At 41.0% G+C, this 20,527-nt stretch overlaps 2 protein-coding genes across 4 annotated transcripts in view; both read right to left on the bottom strand.

Moving 5' to 3' along the window:
• Window positions 1–20,527, bottom strand: part of PMAIP1 (phorbol-12-myristate-13-acetate-induced protein 1) — a 442,512-nt gene that overhangs the window by 35,839 nt on the left and 386,146 nt on the right. The window lies entirely within an intron of this gene.
• On the bottom strand, window positions 156–15,202 carry SUB1 (SUB1 regulator of transcription). Of its 3 annotated transcripts, none has more exons than XM_062612889.1 (4): window positions 15,046–15,202; window positions 13,232–13,354; window positions 8,246–8,354; window positions 156–3,292 (listed from the first exon to the last, which is right to left on the bottom strand). In XM_062612889.1, exons 1-4 carry the CDS (start codon window positions 15,115–15,117, stop codon window positions 3,213–3,215), a joined length of 384 nt encoding a protein of 127 aa, XP_062468873.1. In that variant the 5' UTR covers window positions 15,118–15,202; the 3' UTR covers window positions 156–3,212. The 3 variants fall into 3 exon arrangements, with proteins under 3 accessions (XP_062468873.1, XP_062468874.1, XP_062468875.1); XM_062612890.1 differs by lacking the exon at window positions 156–3,292 and adding an exon at window positions 3,818–4,118; XM_062612891.1 differs by lacking the exon at window positions 156–3,292 and adding an exon at window positions 3,819–4,096.

Raw genomic sequence — 20,527 nt, 5'->3', positions numbered from 1 at the left:
CAATCAATTCCCCCACCCACAAACACAGACCATGTATGAGACAACGAAGTCTTCAAATCTGCAAATTGACAGCAGTTGCAAGAAATACACAGCAGTTTCTTTAAGAAAAAATAAGTTTTAGTGCAGCTAAATGTCTATTAATAATAACACTATGGCAACGGAAGTCTTCATTTATTTCCACACATTCAAGTTGTTATTACATGTATGCCATTTAACTATTTTTTTATTTGAACATTAAGGTAATTACAGTTGGAGGGCTCATATTCCCAGTGGCCTCCCTGCAGCAGATACCACCAGAGCAAAACATGAAACATTCCACATGGTTAACAATGACATGTGTGTTACCAGAAGTACAATAATCAATTTTTTTGCTAACAGATCACATAAAGAGTATGTAACTGGATCATTTCCTTTAACAGAAATATCAGACTTAGTACTGCATTTGTTTAATTTCAATATGAACATCTCCACATAAGAGCAACATTGTACATGACATATCACACATATGGTACTTTGGCAGCTCTAACTGTGATGAATTTTCCCTCCTAAGCTCCACAATAGGTTTAACTTGTAAAACATATTGCTAATATGTCCCACATAAATATCAAGAACCAAATGCATCTTTCTTTTGCTACCTTAATAGGAAAGGGAGCAGTGTTTTTATCTCTTATTACACAGCCTTTTCATACATGCACCATCTTCTTCTACATGTCCCTAACTACCATTTTGTCTGCAAGAGAAGTCTTTATTCAAGAAAGTCTGAATTTTCTTCTCAAATTAGAAAGACTACAGCCCTAGACAATTTCATGACGAATCACTACCAATCACTATATTAAAAGCTTTTCACTTACTCCCACTCAAATTAATGAATTTAATTCTCCACCATCCTGAACACTATCATATTCTCTGATAGACAGCTGGCATCCAATGACCTGCTACCACAGCAATCAAAGTGAGGACAACATTCCCTCTAACATAACCATGTGCTTTGGAGTAGTCATGTGAAAGTATTGAGGTAAAATGGGTGAAACCTGGCTAAAAAAATTCAGATTTAAAGAAAAAAAAAAATCATACATACATACCGCAAACACCTAGAACCTGTTGATAGCAATCTGAAGGAATTTATTTCATTCGCTCATCTGTGAAATTTTAGCATATCTCATATTTATTCTATTTGTCCAAAGATCCCTACATTTAAGAGACACTCAAAGAATAATGTTGTGCTCAAAAATGCATTTGCTCCCACAAAACTCCTCTTTACCCTTTTATTCACTCTTAAGCAGTTCTTAAAAACTCGAAATTTCCTGAGCTGTACAAAAAACAACCTTAACTTTCAATATGCCAACAATGGGTACGTTAAAGAGCAGGCAGAGGTATCTGACATAATATTAAACTTAACAATATGTATTTAATTTGATGAAGCCACCCTTCCTCACCCTTCAACAAGTATTTGCATTGGATTACAAACTGTGCAACACAGGAACAGTCTGTGTATGCACATCCATGCATGACTGCAATAAAACCGATCCTATGAAGATACTCCAGAATTAAATACTAAATCCTGTCTGTACAAAACTTGAAAACTACATTAACACTGAATGAGAAAATTACAGCCAAACCAATTAGGTAGTACATTCACTACGTAGTCTTGAAATGTCAGTTCTTATGAAGTGGATTCATCTTCTTCCTTCGATTAACTGAACTAAGTCAGAAAATAAACTCTCCTCCTATTATGCTTATGTACATGCCTTCACTGTAGGCATTATGTCAGCTAACTTTGATCTTTCACTATTAACTTCCGTACTGGTGTACCCTTATCTCTCCAAGTTCTACTCAAACATCATATTCTCCCTTCTTCATCCCATTGTTTGTGACAGCTATCAAGAAGCCCCTTCAAATGGGGCAGCATCTGGTCTAACAGAGCTTCCACTGGGCAGCAGCTCATCAGAACAGTACAATGGTTGACAGCGAAGTCCACTATAGTCATGATGCACTATGCACCAGTGCTCCGCTGTAAGTGCCAAATATCTTCTGTACAAAAGATAAACCAGCTGTGTACATGTAAGCCACACAAAGCAAGGTAAGTGGTTTGGGCAGGCAGTATGGACAGAGCGAATGCTCCATCCCTGGCAGTGTTCACAGCCAGGCTGGAAAGGGCACAGAGCAACCTGGTCTAGTGGAAAGCAACCATGCAGGGCAGGTGGAAGTAGATGATATTTAAGGTTCCTTCCAACCCAAACAGTCCTATGATTCTATGGTAGCCAGACCATTTTGGCTGAGGAAGTTTTAATACTGTTTAACTGTTAACCTGTGTTACAGCCTAGTTTAAGTATCTTTGTTTATGCAGTACACTCAAATCAACAAATACAGGTTAACTGTTCTTTTCTGTAGGTGACTAGTTAGTGTGTTCAAGAATGATCTAATGCAAAGCTTGAAAAGGGTACGTAATAACCACATCTGGAGCTTTTCAATACTATCTTACTCTGAGGTATATGTCTATTACTGTAAAAGCTTATGCATCACATTCTAAAATCTAGGGTCCAAGAAAAAAGGCTAATTTTATTTTCTAAGTCAAGCAAGCTAGAGAAAGAATTAGAAGAAACAGCATGTGGCTTGTGTTCAAGTGTTATTGTTTAGCATAACACTTCATGCAAGTAATGCAAAAAGTCTATACTCAGGACTGTTTACATCTGAATAAATACGGTAAATTAACAAATACCGTATTGAAAATTATCTACAAAAATGTGTTTTACCAAGTATTTGCTGTCTGTATCAAGTCTTAGAGCAGAAAACTGTCAGGACAATACCATGGAGTATGAAATAAAAGAAAAACTTAAATGGAGACATTTTAAGAAATGTCCTCAGAAAACAAACTAAACTGCTAACTAAACTGAAACTAAAATAAAGACTAAAGCTATTAGGTGGCCTTATCAGCAAATACCTTCAATCAAAAGGCCATGAACAAGTATCCTTTGCATATTATTTATTTTACATCATGAGGCAAATGCAACACATTTCCTTTTAGTAAAGTATACACAAATAGCCTCACTCAAAATACACTTTTAATGCACATTAAAAAAGTATTCATCTTACAAATTGTTTTGCAATCCAAATATACAATAGCTTGGAAAACAATGTTTTAAAAAACTAAAGCCAATGCAAAAAGACTGCTTAAAACAACTGAAGTGATACATGTTTCTGTATGGCTCTCTTTAAAGTTTTCTTACTGCATCATCAATATCAGAAATCTGTTCCTTCAGCTGGTTCCATTGTTCTGGATTTAAAGAAATACCTGAAATGCATTAAAAAAATGACACTTAAGACAAAAAAGAAAATTGTGGTACAGGATCTTGCATATTTACTATCAAGGCTGGCTTCATACACAAAGTCTATGTCATAACTACTATCTTTGAGCTACTTCAAAAAGCATCTTAATTACTCACCTGGATCACTTCAGTTTAACCTTTGACTTTAGCTTATCTCTGGTCAAGTTTAAATTACAAAGAAAATGAGTACAGTGCAACAAATCCATTCACAAGCAGGGAAATACAGGTCTGGCCTTGACAAAAGGCCGCACAAAAGGCCTGCGTGAGAAGTAGGAAGTCACTGATATTCCCATTGGCTCCCAAAAAGCTATACCTCTGTGGACTAACTGAACTTCTATGCACTTTTAAAGTACCATAATACTGGGGGGGGGGCGGTGGTAGGGGGGTGTAGGGGAGAATGTTCCTCCTATTTCTTAAAGCACTGTAAATAAAGTAACATTTTGAGTTACTCCGCTCCCTAGCACTCCCAAGCAAACATGGAAGTTACTTTCCCACTTCAAGTTCACCACAGTTTCTAGGGACAATTAATAATAGTTCAGTGCCACACATCCCATCTTCTCAGTTCTAAGTTTGTACTGCCTCAAATTTGAGTCCAGGCACATAGTTCCTTTGTGCATTAGTCTCCTCATTCTTCCACTACAATCTCTATGCCACATCTATGCTAGTACAGACTCGCAGGCCTACCTCTCATACTCTCTCCTGCCAGGCTCTTCTACTATTTACCCCCACTCTCCCCTCTCAGTGATCAGGCTTCCTTCCTTCATTGCTTTCTCCATGTAGGTGGAGCAGGACCTGAAAACAGGTGAAACTCTGAATTTCCTTTCTGGGGCTCATTATCTTTTTTTTCTTCTACCATCACTGTCTTATCAGAGCATCACCCTAATTTTGAGCAGCAAGTACTCTGCACGGAACAAATCTAAGAAGTTTTCCACCAGTCTTTAGTGGGCAGGTTTCTTTAGAAAAAATTCAGGCCAGATGCATTAACCACTTTAGGGAACCAAATGTCCCTGAACCACATACTAGATGAATTGCATGCAGTTCAGATCTGCTGTTTTATACAATCTGACACAATAATTTAAACAGACTTTTATTACACAATTTCAACTGCTTATACCGTGTTTAGGATAACTAGGTAAGCAGCTTCTAAGTACCTAAGTATTCTATTTTAATAGAATGCAGACCCTTTTGCCACATAGATACACATTTCTACCTTATCGTGTAATTCTTGTCACTTGGCCTACCCATCAAATTTCACTGTAGTCTGCCACTCAAACTGCATACACTTTTGACTTCCACCTCAAAACACAGCAGGTTAAAGTCCTTAGAAGACAAAGATATCTTTTTTGTTACGTAGCAATAACAAATCCAAACCAAGGTATTTTCCTGTACCATACCACTGCACCTGTTCATACAAACCTATTCTCAGTGGTCATCTAAGAAATTATGAAAATGCTTCTCAAGCTTTCCAAACGTCTGTTCACTGAGTTGCCCCAGGACGCACCAGAAGAATGTGACAAACCTTATATTGATTGTACATAAAATGTCTACAGTCTCCATAGCAGAATGTTTCATACTTACCTCTTTACTTCGCACAGTATGGAAACCATTTAAAAGTAGGCTTTTCTAACAGAAGCAGTATGAAATTAATTTAAGCATTGCTACTCAACTAGAAAGAAGTGCAGCAGGAGGGCCAAGAGACCTCCTTGGATGGATAAGGAGCTGCTGAGGAATATTCAAAATTAAAAAGAGACTTATAAAAGGTGGAAGCAAGGACAGGCAGCCTGGGAAGAATACGCGGAAGTTGTCCAGGAAGCTAGGGACCAGGTTAGGAAAGCTAAGGCCCAGTTAGAATTAAACTTGGCTAGGGATGTGAAAGATAACAGGAAGGGATTCTACAGGTACATAGCAAATAAAAAACAGACTAGCAACAACGTAGGTCCCCTCAGGAAGCTCTCAGGGGAACTGGCTACACAGGATTTGGAGAAGGCTGAGGTTCTGAATGACTTCTTTGCCTCAGTCTTCACTGGCAAAGGCTCTGACCAAACCACCCAAGTCTTGTAAGGCAGATGCAGGGACTGTGTGAATGAAGACCTTGGGCCCACTGTAGGAGAGGAACTGGTTCGAGACCGTCTTAAAAATCTGAATGTGTACATGTCCATGGGACCTGATGAGATCCATCCACAGGTCCTGAAGGAGCTGGCAAATGAACTTGCTGGCGAATGAAGTTGCTAAGCCACTCTCCATGATATTTGAAAAACCATGGCAGTCAGGTGAAGTTCCCGACAACTGGAAAAAGGGAAATATAACCCCCATTTTCAAGAAGGGGAAAAGGGACAACCCAGAGAATTACAGACCTGTCAGTCTCACCTCTGTGCCTGACAAAATCTTGGAGCAGATTCTCCTAGAAGGCATGCTAAGGCACATGAAAAACAACAAGGTGCTTGGTGACAGCCAGCATGGCTTCATTAAGGGGAAATCCTGCCTGACCAATTTGGTGGCCTTCTATGACGGGGCTACAGAACTGATGGACAGGGGTAGAGCAGTTGATGTCATCTACCTGGACTTGTGCAAAGCATTCAACACTGTCCCACATGACATCCTTGTCTCTAAATTGGAGAGACATCAATTTGATGGATGGACCACTCGGTGGATAAAGAACTGGCTGGATGGCTGCACACAAAGAGTTGTGGTCAATGGCTCAATGTCCAGCTGGAGACCAGTAACGAGTGGTGTCCCTCAGGTATTGGTGCTGGGACCGGTCTTGTTCAGCATCTGTCAGTGACATGGACAGTGGGATTGAGTGTGCCCTCAGCAAGTTTGCCGATGACACCAAGCTGTGTGGTTTGATTGATACCCTGGAGGGAAGGAATGCCATCCAGAGGGACCTCGACACACTTGTGAGGTGGGCTGATGCCAACCTTATGAAGTTTAACCATGCCAAGTGCAAGGTCCTGGGTCAGAGCAGTCCCAAGCACAGCTACAGGTTGGGCAAAGAAGGGATTCAGAACAGCCCTGCAGAGAAGGACTTGAGGGTGCTGGTCAATGAGAAAACGAACATGAGCTGGCAGTGTGCGCTCACAGCCCAGAAAGCCAATCGTATCCTGGGCTGCATCAAAAGGAGCGTGACCAGCAGGTCAGAGGAGGTGATCCTGCCCCTCTACTCTGCTCTCGTGAGACCTTGCTTGGAGTATTGTGTGCAGTTCTGGTGTCCTCAACATAAAAAGGACATGGAACCGTTGGAACAAGTCCAAAGGAGGGCCACGAGGATGATCAGGGGACTGGAGCACCTCCCATATGAAGACAGGCTGAGAAAGTTGGGGCTGTTCAGCCTGGAGAAGGCTGAGTGGAGACCTGTCCTGGGTTCAGCAGTAGCAGTCATGTTTCTCCTTTGTGGTAGCTGGTGCAGTGCTGTGTTTTGACTTCCAGCCTGGGAGCAATGGTGGTGAAACCGATGTTTTCGGTTGTTGCTAAGTGATGTTTACCCTGACCAAGGACTTTGTGAGGCTCATGCTCTGCCAGGGAGGAGGGGAAGCTGCGAGGAAGCAGAGACGGGGCGCCTGACCCAGGCTAGCCAAGGAGGTATTCCATACCACAGCACGTCATGCCCAGGGTGGGGGGTAACTGGGAGTTACTCGGAAGGACACGGTCTTCCGGGTGGGACTCATTTCTGGGCTGGTGGTATCGTATTCTCTTCCCTTGTTATTTTCCTTTATCGTTGTAGTTGATGGTAGCAGTGGTGATTTGTGTTGTACATTGGTTGCTGGACTGTTCTTGCCTCCACCCGTAGGAGTTGCACGCTTTCGATCCTCCTCCCCGTTCCTCCGGGAGCGGGGAAGGGGGGAGCCCTGATTGTTGTCAGCTCGGCACCATTCACTGGGAGTGAGTGAACAAGTTGCCTGACTGGGTTTAAACCACGACAAGACCTCACAGCAGCCTTCCAGTATCTGAAGGGGGCCTATAAGGATACTGGGGATGGACTCTTCATTAGGGACTGTAGTGACAGGAAAAGGGGTAACGGGTTAAAACTTAAACAGGGGAAGTTTAGATTGGATATAAGGAGGAAGTTCTTTACTGTAAGGGTGGTGAGGCAGTGGAATAGGTTGCACAGGGAAGCTGTGAATGTTCCATCCCTGGCAGTGTTCAAGGCCAGGCTGGACGAAGCCTTGTTTGGCATGGTTTAGTGCGAGGTGTCCCTGCCCCTGGCAGAGGGGTTGGAACTTGATGATCGTAAGGTCCTTCCCAACCCTAAATATTCTATGATTCTACTCCCAACTGTCCTTGTGCCCTCACGCTGCAGGTGGCAAAGCTCTGAGAACCGTTCAGTGAAGGCATGCCATAAAAAGCTAGCATGGGAGTGACAAAGGTAAAATGGCTTATGCTGTGCTGCAAATTAGAAGCACAGTGAACACCCGAGGTATTTGCACCTCAACTAAAACCTTTACTCATTTTTTCCAAAATTAATCATATCAAATGTCTTAATTAAAATTTGATAGAAATTGAAGGGCATTGTTTAAAAGAAATTAGAATCTTATCACAAATTAGTAGGTTAATTTTTTTCAGTGAATTTTGAAAAAAAAGGTATGAAATTATAATAAAAGAAAAACTGCATCAATTTAATCGGGGTGGTGGGGTAGGGTGTGTACAGCTACACATGTAAATCCCATACTGAATTTGTTTGTATTTGATGCTTTGTTTTCCATAAATCATGGAGAATCCATTTCAGAAAAACAGATTCAAGACAACAAACCCAATTTGCTTTTGTGTATAATCTGCAGACAAAACTAATCATTTTTCAAATATAAATGATAAAGTAAAATGAAAAACAATGCAGCAACAAAGTATAAAGATTTCATATACAAAGCACTCCAGCAAACTGCAGACAACATTTTAATACAAAGTAACACAAAGCAGAACAATACCTTTTCTGCCAGGCTTCATTTCACCTTCTTGATCCATCCAATATTCTCTAATATCAATTAAGACTTTCCCTTTAAAGTCACGAACACTGACATATCTCATTTTGCCAATCTGTCAAAACACATATAAGGGCATTTTAGGTATTTTACGTATTACAGCATTCACTTTTCCCAGCAGTATCAGGATCTAACACGTGACATTGCACACTGCAAGCTTATTTTAGACAGCAGAGAAGCAACTAGATAAAAAGCTTAATCCAGAGTAGTCAGTAGGCTAATAAATAACTTAAAATTAGTTGAGCACTCAAAGCTTAATGCAAAAATAGCTCTCCTACAACAAAAATACCTATACTTTTAACATGCTTACTTCTTACAAAAGCCACTAATTTACTGTATAATTTGTGGAAATAAAATTTTGCCTAAAAAAAAATAAAAGTGTTTGCTGAAATAAAATCTGTCTCTAAAATTTTGCTGAAATAAAATTTTACAACCATCTTCATTTGCAGCAGCTGTAAACAAACAGGGAAAGAGGGAGCTCTCCTCCAAAACAGTTTTTAGTCAGTTTCATGCGTACAGAAAGCAAGTTAGATACTCACATGTAATAACCACAATTTTAGAGGTTTTTGGTTTGGGGTTGTTTGTTTTTTTTCTTTTTTAAAATACAGTAAATACAGGTGGAAGTGAAAGTTAACCAGCTGTCCCATGCCCACTCCCAAGTCCTCATGGCACTTCTCATGGGAACTGTGGTTAAAAGACTATCTCTACCAGGTATCCCAAAGGAAATATTCAAATCCTTTAAGTTTACCAATATGTAGCATTGTATGAAATGACTCTGGAATTTCAAATTTCTGCACCACAATGGCTTGAGTTATGAGGATGCAAAGAGGAGGGAGCAGGGACAACTCACACTGACAACTATATATCACACTACGTGTTTAGGCTTATTAAAGATCTTTCCAAATCTGATTTAAAAAAAAAAAAAAAATTTGTTAACATAAATTCAAAGTACAATGTGCATCTGAGAATCAGGAATTGGATAATAAAAACACAATCAAATACAATTCACACAAAAAGCTCTTTAAATTCTGTATACACCTGGATACTTTTTATGAGGACAGAACACATTCTAAAGTAAACAGTTTTAAAACAGAATACTACTTCCTATTAAAACATTTCACTTTAATTTTCAGCTTCACTAGTTGATGCATCTTGCATTTTGATACGATTTTAAAGGGCCCACACATATCTGCATTTCATAAAATAGATATAAAGAAAAATGCTTTGTGTTTGCTTAAAGCAATTTTTCTTACGTAGATCATTAACTCTGAAATTGATTTTAAAACCATTAGGACATCTTTAGATACTATAAGCCTGAAGCAGTTTTCTTGCTTCAAACCACCCTTTAAAAGGAACAAGATCTTACAGTTTATAAGATTAGTATTTTTTTGAGTGATTTATTAAATACGTTCACAAATTTAACATTAAGAAATAGGGTACAATGTCATGATATGGTTCTTTCAGACCAAACTTGGTACCATGCCCAAGTCCACCAGCGCTGCTGGCAAAGAATATCCTAAATAGCCTACATGAACAACATTTCTCGGTTTTACACTTTAATGCATCAGTGACTTTTAAAGTCACCTCTAAGATCAGCTTTAAGTAGTACTACACACAATGCTTCCCTCCCTCCTGGCATTGAATAATTTCTGACCAATTCATTTTCCACACAGCAGCTGATAGTGCTAGGATAATTTCTCTGATCCAAGACATCTTTGTATCTCTATAATCACCGTGGTGTTCCATGGGTTGTACTGATTTAGCAGCATAGTTACTGCAGTTCAACCTTCATAGACAAGTTTGATGCTTTTTTATTACATATTACATTGAATTACATACACCAGAAGACATTGAAAGCATTATTTCCAGGTTTCTATTTCTTTGAATAAAAGGCACTGAACTGTATCTCGGTTCCTTTCACAGCTATGGAACGGACTTCCTGTTATGAGCTTCAGCAACAACCTTCTTCACCACTTTTCCCATTTCCAGTTTGTCTTGATTAAGTAGAAATGGCCAAAAAACACCCCTCTTTCTTAGGTGATAACTACATGTACTGCATTAGGAAGAGCACAGTAAAAAAATCCTGTAAACAGTGAGATCTGCAACACAGCAAACTGATTGTGGTATGCATCAGTGACCACCTAAGCTTCAGAATTAATGTGCTAAACCAGTGACCCTTCCAGAGCATCACAAATTTATATTTCTCTACTGTCAGCCTATGATAAAGACATTACACTGGGAAACTGACGAACTTATTTTTCACAAGTCACAAAGCAAATAAAAAAAAAAAAATTATATATATACATATATACACACACACATACATATATAAGAGAAAGGAGAGGGGGGAATAGGCAGAACAACTCACAGACAACTTTTGAAGTAACAATTTCACTGAATGTGATCATGCAATGGGGTTCCACTCTGGGTAGTCATTAATAACACATACTGACAGCATTAAAAACCTTATCCAAATCAGGCACAGGTAGATGACAGGATTTGTCAAACTAACCAAAGAACATGATGCAGAGCTCATGTTGGCTTGAAGTCACAGACAGGAATCCAATGTATCAACACAAAACCCTTCCACATAATCATGAATAACACTTGTCCTTTGGGCATCCACTAATACATCACAAAAAGGAGTAAGATAAATATCCACAACACAACTGCACCTAAATCCTTCAAGAAATTCCAAAGTATACTAGGCTAACTATAAAACCCAGAAAGACCAATATATCTAAATAAACAAAATACACTTGGTCTCTTATATTGAAATAATTCTCTCCAACTTACGTTTATGGTATTGTCCATAAGTAGTTTCAAAAAATACCATCACACCAACATTAGACTCAAACAAAAAAAATTGTAAAATGCACATCTTGATGAAAACACTGAATCTTCTGAATACAGCAGCCACAATGAGCTCTATATGAAGGAAAGCTGTATACTTCAGGGTACAGAATAAAAAGCCTTTAAGTTTCCCATCATTTGGTGCCACTCCCACACACAATACGGAATTAAAGAATTTCTGTCCTATGAATGCTTTACAGCCTGATCTCCATCAAATGCAGCCACACTTGTAAGTTACACTGCCCTTGCACATCAGACACGATTTTACTGCCATAGCAAAGCAAAAAGGAAACCTTCTTATACTAGTAGCAGCCCTAGAACAAACAAAATACCTAAAAAAAAAAACCAACCCAAAACAGTAAAACAAATCTAGATCTTCTAGCATGCCCTCCTGGGGTGGAGGGAGAGAGGTGTAGTATCCCTAGACCTACAGTGCTGTTTGTACTTTTAACAGTTACATCCTAGTTAACACACATAAGCTGATGTAGTATGAAAAAATTCACCAAGCTTCACATAATACAATAAGCGATCTAAAAAAAAACTTTTGTTGTCCACTAACTGAAAGGCAGGCAGAAACTTAAGTAACACTGATGTTTTAGGTCAAGATGATTATCAAAATATTTTTTCTATATTGCACTCAACACTGGAAGAATCCTGTTAGACTAACAGGAGTCCCCTGCTGTCTGTTTTTAGTAACTTTTTATTGTCTTAGGTCAAAAAGATTGAAAGAAATCAGAGCACGCAAATACTTTTGCTTTTATCTGAAAGGATTTTGGGTTTTTTGCATCAGGGAGAGTTAAAAATTTAAACAGCTTTCTCCAAATCTGGAATTTCTGAACTTATTACAAACATGGCATAAAGCTTATACATAGCTTTTTTGAGTTCTAACTGCAATTCACCTCGTAATGTGTAGAAGACATGATCTCATTTTTTCTGGCATGGCTCAAAACATGCCCCAGGAGAGCCAGAAGCATTATATTCTTCCTTTGATGAGGAAGTCCAGGCATTGCCTTCAACTGAACTTCTCTCTCCCAGATATATATGAATAGGAAAGTGAGAGCTGATTCAAAGAAAAATTATATATATATTAAAAAAAAAATCCTGTATTACAGTGTTAAGCAGATCTTCACTCAGAAAAGACTGTTGGGGGGGGGGGGGGGGGGGGAGCCGAGGCTGTGCCACATCACTTTGCACAGCTGCAGCCCAAAACCATTTATTTTGCCTTACTCAGTGTCGGTGCCATCTTATTAGGCACCTCTCTCATACCCTTTCATAAACTTAAGAATCAAAGTCTCTAAGTTCCTTTCTCTAGGCTGCTACTCAGAGACATTTAGTAAGTCATGATCCATAACCATAAAACAGGTAATTCCAAGCCATGTATATTGATGCACAGAGCTTTTAGCACACTGCTGTTGCCTTGGCCAACCGCCGGAACTACAAACACACTGACTTCGCAAATGCATCTTGCTACTGAGAAACATACACTCACCTTGAACTGTACATCTTAAATACAAGGACAATAAATTACAATCTTTCTGGAAGATCAGTAGGAAAAACAAACAAAAACAAACAAACAAAAAAAAAATCCCACCAAAAAAAATCCAAACCCCTGAATCATAAAACAAAGGAACAAGCAAAACTTAGTCCAAGACACTGTCTTATGAGGAGCGAAACTGCCCTTGACCTAGATAAATGGGAACAGAAAGTCCCTACTTCGGTTTCTAAGAACCTTTCTTTCTAGAGTCCTGAATAAAAAACATTTCTATGTAGAGACAAGTCCTGATCTAACATTTAAAGCATGTAAGTGCTGTATTTACCAACAAAATGACTACCCAGAGTTAACCATAGGCAAAGACACAGGGGTCAGCTCAATTGCTACAACTCAGATACTTTTTACTCTCCTGAAACCTGACAACTCCTTTTTTGAGCATTTCATCTGCATGCTACCATTGCAATCCCCTTCAGTAAAGGCTTCAGGAGACCAAGCACTGCGCCCCCAAAATATTCAGAGCACCTCATAAAACTTACCCTGATTATGACACAACATATTAATCAGGCTCTAAGAGTCATCAATTTTACCTGAAACATATTTTCATCTGTGGTACTGCTTTGCTTAGAAGAAGCTGCAGCACCTTTTGAACTTTCTCCAGTCTTTTGTTTTTTTACAGGTTTTTCTGGAGTTGCTTGCGTTTTCCTCTTTGCCTTGGAACAAGAATAACAAAAAAAAAAAAAAGCATGAAGCACAACTCATTCTATAAGTTACAGAAAACTTCGTGTCAATGGTCACAAACTACTACTACACAATGCACATTACCACATTCCTCCTGTGAATGCAGGAATGCAATACTGTACATTTAGACTGGAATTTAATTAAAAAATAAATTATTCAAATGACTTTAATTCTGTTCACAGAGAAGCTCACCATAATACTTCGCCTTTAAAGAGAACTGAACTAGATCAAAACACTTTTCAAATATCCTACTCTTTCTGTCCAATAAGGCTGTCAGTTTGTACTTTTAATGAAAAATTTAAAGTCTGACAGAAGTTTCACCTTCCTTTCCACTGAGTAGCACAAAAAATGCAGGACAGCTTAAAAAATTCTTCCAAAAAAAAAAAAAAAAAAAGAGATAGTGAAGAAAGAGCTGGAAACCATCTTCAGAGTAATAATTTATTTTTTTTTTAATTAAGTCAGTGTTGAATCTCTGTCCATAGCACAATAAATAAAATGTCTTTAAATCATTGAGGCTGTAAATCTGATTACCCCACAGATGCTACAAAGTCTCTATTTCTACTAATGGTTATATGGTAACTATGTCCATTCCCAAAAAAAGAGTAAGACCAAGATATCAAAAGCTAGTCTTATGTGCTAGAATCATACTAAGGATAACGGCCTTTAAAGACAAAAAAATTCCAGCAAGTACAGAAGGCTTAAATTGGGTGGAGAAGGGGAAAACGACACACCAAGCCAAAACACCACCACTTCACTGCCCACGAAAGCAGCATGCTAGGCTGTGTCTTTTCAGGAATTCAGTTCCTTATCAAAAAATAAATTCACCTGCTTGTTTCCTCTTCTATTAAGATCTCACAGAACACCTAACTTGCAAAGTGCAACAAAGTCACATTTGAACCAATTCAATAAAGACCCGATTTCTGCATTGTAACCTTGCATTTCTTAAGATAAATTCATTTTTTTCTGGTTTTGTTCATAATGACTGGTACATCTATACAAGCTTATAAATTAAGTAACCGTTAAAAATAAATGGGAACACAGAATTCATGTAACAGTCAGCATGTTAAAATTAATAATCTCTAAAACATCAATTTCAGTTCAGCTTTTAAGTGAGGAGCTAGCAGATGGTAAATATAAGAATCTGAAACAGAAAAAGAACATGCAAATAAGATAAGCAAGCAACACATGGGGGACAGGGCAAGTGACGGTTTTTGGTTTGGACAAGTAATCTGGATACCAAATTGAATGAGGCAGGCATGGGGGTGTTATCTTTGTCTTCAGAATTAGTCCAAATTCTCGCCACCAGGGCCACAGAAGCCTGCTATCACATGCCACAAAGCAGCAAAGAATTCCAGAAAGCTTACGGTTAGATGTATCACATCAAAAACACTGACGAGAGCAAAACTTAAGGAAAAAAGTTTACTGCAAGGCAGAAAGCATCCTATACAACCCAAACCCTGATCTTGGGAGGTGGAGGAGTTTTTTTGCTGCTGTTGTAGTTCTTGGGTGATGTTAGGGTGCAAGAGATAGTGTTTTGGGTTAGGTGCCTGACAAATCACATGGAATGACATGCATGTTGTGACATAATGCTCACCTAATTCCTTAAGACCAGCCTGAAATCTAAGAGTTAATACAGTAGTAATAAACTACACATAATGTTCACCTTTTTGTCAACTTCACTATCTGAATCACTGGCAGATGAGCTTGACGACACAAGTTCCTTTGATTTAGGCATTCTAGGAAGAGAAAAATAACATTAGAACCCTGCAAAAGAACTATATCCCTTTATGGCTGAAAAGCCATCTGCAAACCTGTTTGTAAAGGCTCATCTCTAAAACTCTTTTAAAGACTTTCTTGCCTTTTTATACAAGTTTTAATACACATTGTAGATGCAATATCAAACGCTCTTCCTGTTGATACCTCTTCCTCTTTTTGGCGCAACTGCATTAAATGCAGTGATTTGTTTCCAAATGATTTACAAAGAGACAATTTTTCACCAGTTTCACATACACCTAGATATGGCAGAAACCAAAACGTAAAAAAATACAATAAAATATTTTCCTCCAGTTGAACTCCTTACATTATATTCACAAATATAAACTATTAAGCCCCCTAGCATTATCTCTACTCTTACACAGCCATTTCACTAGCTGGATTTGCAAGCAACATGACACATAATCGTCATACATAAAGCTAAACCTCCCCCCAATAAGACAAAAAGTCTGAAAAAAACACCTCAGTTACAGTGAACTACGGTACTGCAATTAATATTTCCACTGCAGCTTCAACGCATCAGACACTAGAGTCTATTTATTTGCAAACAAGAGGGCATTCAGCCTTCCTCGAAGGCATGCCACCAGGTGTGCTTCTGTATCTCTCTAGTATGCAAACGTGGTTAAATATAGCAGCCATACATCTTGCCTGCTACTCTCTGTAACAAGTAAATAGCTCATTTGTTGTTTCACAATAAAAATAAGCATCCCTGAGAGAAACTGTATAAAATAAACTACAGCTAGGAAAGGCTAACAAAAGATTAAACAAGCATAGCTTAGGGGAAAAAAAATAAAAAAGAATAGCGGTGTTTTTAAATTGGTAGAGAAAAATCCATATGCAAATTAGAAAAAATTGAATTTAAATAATGATAATGGATCAGCGTGATTCTAAAGAAGGGTAATTTCTGCCGTAATATCTTCAAGCACGATGGGGGAAGCTGTAGCACTGCAAATTAAACAAGGCACGGGGAAGCACAACTAAGCCACGCTGCAGGAGCGAGGCAGAGGAGAGCTGCAATGGGACAATGTAAAAAAGCACAGCGAGGACACGAAACCGGGTGAGCCGAATGAGAACATACAGATACGCGGTGGGGCGAGGGCAGCGGCAGTGAACAACTCCAGGGTCCAGATGAGGGAGCGACAACATGGAGGAAGGTGGGGGCGGAAACTGGAGGGTAAAAATCAATGGGGGGTGGAAGGGGTCCCTCAGGAGAGACTAGCAGGCGCAGAGTGACGAAACACTCAAGCACCGGGGAGAGCGAGGGCGGAATGAGACGGGCCAAACGAGGACCAGGGGAAAAGACAGAGAAGACAAGCCAGGGCGAGCTAGGAACACCAGGTAGGCGGATCCCAGCCGCCATTTTCCTCCCCTATTCCTCTTTTCTATGGCTCGTGTTGCCCCCCGGGGGAAAGCAGCTAGGGCCTGAACAGAGGGGCACAGGCAAGGACGCCCAGGCTCTCCCGAGGCAGGGTGGCAGCAAGCAGGCTGCACGTCACCAGCGAGGAAGTGGAGAAAAGGCAGCACAAAAAGAAAAAGGTCAGGGGTCTTCAAGCGAGCAGGGTCAGATCTCGCAGCGGGGAGGGGGGGGGGGGCCGTAGCCAGGCAGCTCTCCGCCGCCATTTTCTCCCTCACTCAAATCCTCTTTGCCCCCTCAACATGGCAGCTTCTCCTCCCGCCCCTGGCCTGCTGCAGAGCGGGGCATCCCTCCCGCGGGGCACAGCAGGCACTCGAGGAAAAGGGGAACCCTGACCACCACATGCCTAACCGGGCGCGACTTCCACCCCCTGCGCCCGCCGGGGTTACCAAGGAATCAGCAGTCAGCGACAGAGGTGGGGATGGGGGGGGGGAACTGGCGGCGACCCCGATGGAGCCACACACGGACCCCAACACTTACGTCCCGCTTCACACGCTAGTCCCCTCAGCTGCGAAAGAAGCGGAAGTGACGTCCCGAGCAGTCCCCGCCCCTTCTGTGTACCATGTGGTAGGGCTGGGGGAAGCGCTTAAAGGGGACGCGTCCCTTTGTTACGCGTGCCCGCGCGGTCCCGCTGGTGCCGCCGCCTCCTCTTCCTCACGCCAACGGAGCACTGAGGGCGCACGAGCGCCCCTCCAAAGGGGAAACCGGGGGGGGGGGGACGGGACGGACACGGGTAACGGCAGGGCTTTGCTCGCCCTTCGGCCCAGCCGGAAGCCCCCACGGTTGTGGCCTCGCTGCGGGGAGGTGCCGCCGGGGCTGGGCTTTCACCTGCCGCCTGCTCTCCGCTGGGGAGCTGCGAGGGGAGCGAGGACAACTGGAAAGGAACAATTAAACAATTAACAGTAATCTGGCAATGGGTGTTTTCTTCCGCCCGCCGCAGCGGTTCCTCGATGTAGTCGCAGCGCTGGCCCAGCAGGAGCTCCGAGAGGCGGCTTTGCATAGGGAAACCGCAGCGGGGGGGCCCGCAGCGCTGTTGAAGAAGGCGCCGGTTCCTGTTCCCGTCAGCTGGTGGCGGGTTCCCGGCATGGCGGCCACCCTCGTTGGGTCAAGCGCAGGTTGGAGGGTGGAGGTTAAAACAACCTCGGCTCCTGTTTTAAACATCTGCTTTTCAAATGTCCTCCAAGCACCAAAAACCGCCCCAAAACAACAACTTGAAACACAGTTTTACAATGTTGACTATTTGTGTGCCATGTTACAGCAGAATGCGCTGCCTCCACGTGCCTGCTGATGCTGTCTCCGGCATGAGGATCTGAAGAGCAGCTGTAGGCTCAGCACACCTCCACAAGTAAGCATTAGTTTCCAAGATAAAACAACACTTCTTTGGAGGAGAGGTGAGGAAAGGTTCTTCTGCCCCCAACTTTCTGAAAGGAGAAGACTTTCAGCAGCCTTTGGAGGCTGCAATAGGCCAAGCAGGCTGTTGGAGCCTGGGTGGTTTCATGTTGTGCCTTCCTGGGTTACCTATTTCAGCCTGTACATTATGATGAGATTTAACATTAATATATTATAGTCAACACAGCTTCACGCAGAACTAGCACAGCCTGTTACTGTTTGCTTATCACTGTTCACACTGATGGGACACGTAGCTGTGCTGCAAGCGTGGCAGGCTGCCAGTGTTTAAGATGCCTGTTACCAGTCTTGTCCTTTTCTCAGTGCTATTACCTTTAGACCTGCTTTTGCTGTAATGTAAGCTTTTAGTAAAAAGTGCAAGCAGATTATCAGAAACGGGAAGTGGACTTCAGTCCCAACGCCAGTTTCCAGATAAAGCTATGTCAGGCTTTAGAGCACAAGTTTTATGAGCAATGCCTGAGGGCACTGGGGTTGTTTAGTCTGGAGAAGAGAAGGCTCAGGGGGGACCTTATCACTCTTTACATTCTTAACACTCTTTACAACCTGAAATGAGGATGTAGCCAGGAGCTGGGTGATCTCCCAGGTAACAAGTGACAGGAGAAGAGGAAACGCCCTCAAGCTGCACCAGGGGATGTTTAGACTGGCTATTAGGGAAAAGTTCTTCACAGAGTGGGTGCTCAGGCATTGGAACAGGCTGCCCAGGGCAGTGGTGGAGTCACCCATCTCTGGAAGTATTCATACACCGTGTAGATGAGGCCCTCAGCGATGTGGTTTAGTGGTAGCCTTCGCAGTGCTGGAGTAATGGTTGGACTTCATGATCTTAAAGATCTTTTCCAACCAAGGTGGAGTGGGGTGGTGGCTGATCGGCCTCTGTAGTTTCAAGGACAAACACCTATTAATAAAGTGTTTAAAATCAAATGTCTTGGGCTTTTTTAAACTCCAAGGATCCCTGTTTGTTAACATGGACCAGAAGGATAAACGTAATCTTTCAAAAGGTGATAATTTCCCAAAGTCAGCATGAGCAGCTGCAAGTGATATAAGGAAAGCAAGTGCGTGGAAAACATAGGGTTAAAATACTTTTAACTTAACTTAGGTCTAAGATGGAGAACAATGTGTTGTAAGTCTGTGGTGTGATAACAGAATTTAGTAGTCTGACTAACAAGAGTGAATTGTTTCCTTTCATCCTTCTAATGAGTGAAGTATTTCTTACCATCCTTCTAATTATCAGTTAGTTTGGAGACAGTGACTCCTGAATATCTGCTAGCTTGGAAGGCAATAAATTTTGTATAGAAGGTCACACTGTTTAAATCTTTGCCAGCTATAGAAACTTGCAGATACGGTTGGTTTCAGCTAATTTGTGATTACTGGGACATCCACCTGTGCTAAAGGTGAAAAGTGCACCCTGAGGAAGGCTGCTTACTTCATCTTGAAGACCCCTGCCCACGACCCTCGGAGGGCAGTGTGCAAGCGTCAAAAGGGAGGAGACGTATGATAATGAGTACCTAAACTAATTGTAATATCCCTGCCAAACTCTGGGGAACCTAATGAATATGTATGTTTGTGTGTAATAAATATCTGCTTTTTGCCTAACCCCTCGGTGTGCAAGTTAGGAGGAGCAATCCCGCTTGCACCTGGAGCCATAATAAACATACCTGCTTTATAACTCTGAGTTGTAGAGTCTGATTCCATGCTTCACAAGTCCTTTCAGGTTTCTGAAAAGCAGGACTTTCAGGTTTCTGAAAAAAAAGTACTTACAGGAGGTGGGCAGCAGAGGTTTGTAGAAGGGATCCATGAAACCTTTACAGCCCTCACCATGAGGTGAGGTAAACTGACTGCCACTGTGAGCCAGTTTTTCACCTTTTCACTTCAGTTGCAGGAAAACAGTAAGTCAATACCAGAAATAAGAAGTGCACTCTTCTACCTAGTTCTTGGAAACTGGCTGCTTTATAACATGATATATCTTGCAAAACAAAAATAGGAAATGTAGAGTTCTTAATTTGTGCCTGATGCTTTGATTATAATCAAAAAGCACAGTAAATGACGTGCATGCAAATATATTCATTATCACCACTGAGTAAATACCAGGCTTGTCGAGCCATATGACTGAAGATGAACAGATGATACTTTAATACTTAATGCTTAACTCCAACAAAAAAGGAAAACAAAAAACCTGTTGCACACAACATAATCTCCTCATGTAGAATACTAATTTGAAAAAAAAAGCTATTCTTTTCAAGGCTTTTACTGACTTTCATATTAGAACACCAATGGCAGTTTAGGTCTTTGTAATATCTGCCTTACTTTCTTACAGGGCAAGACCCGGTACATAAAGAATGCTATGGTTTTTGGAGCATCACATTCAAATCAAGAATTCTTTATGCATTTTTAATCAAATTCTTCAGCCTTGAAATAAATCAAAATTACTAAAAGAGATTTTCCCATTTGACCTTAAGGAGTTAATTTCTCCCACCTGCAAAATTTCCTCTAAAGCAAGCACCGAGTTTATTTTTACAGTTGAATTCCTGAATAATAGGTCAGGGAAAGGGAGTGT

The sequence above is a fragment of the Pezoporus occidentalis genome, unplaced genomic scaffold (genome assembly GCF_034315485.1).
Source record: "Pezoporus occidentalis ecotype Australia unplaced genomic scaffold, CSIRO_AGI_Poc_V1 ctg162, whole genome shotgun sequence".
NCBI lineage: Eukaryota > Metazoa > Chordata > Aves > Psittaciformes > Psittacidae > Pezoporus > Pezoporus occidentalis.
This window is presented reverse-complemented; position numbering and strand designations above follow the sequence as displayed.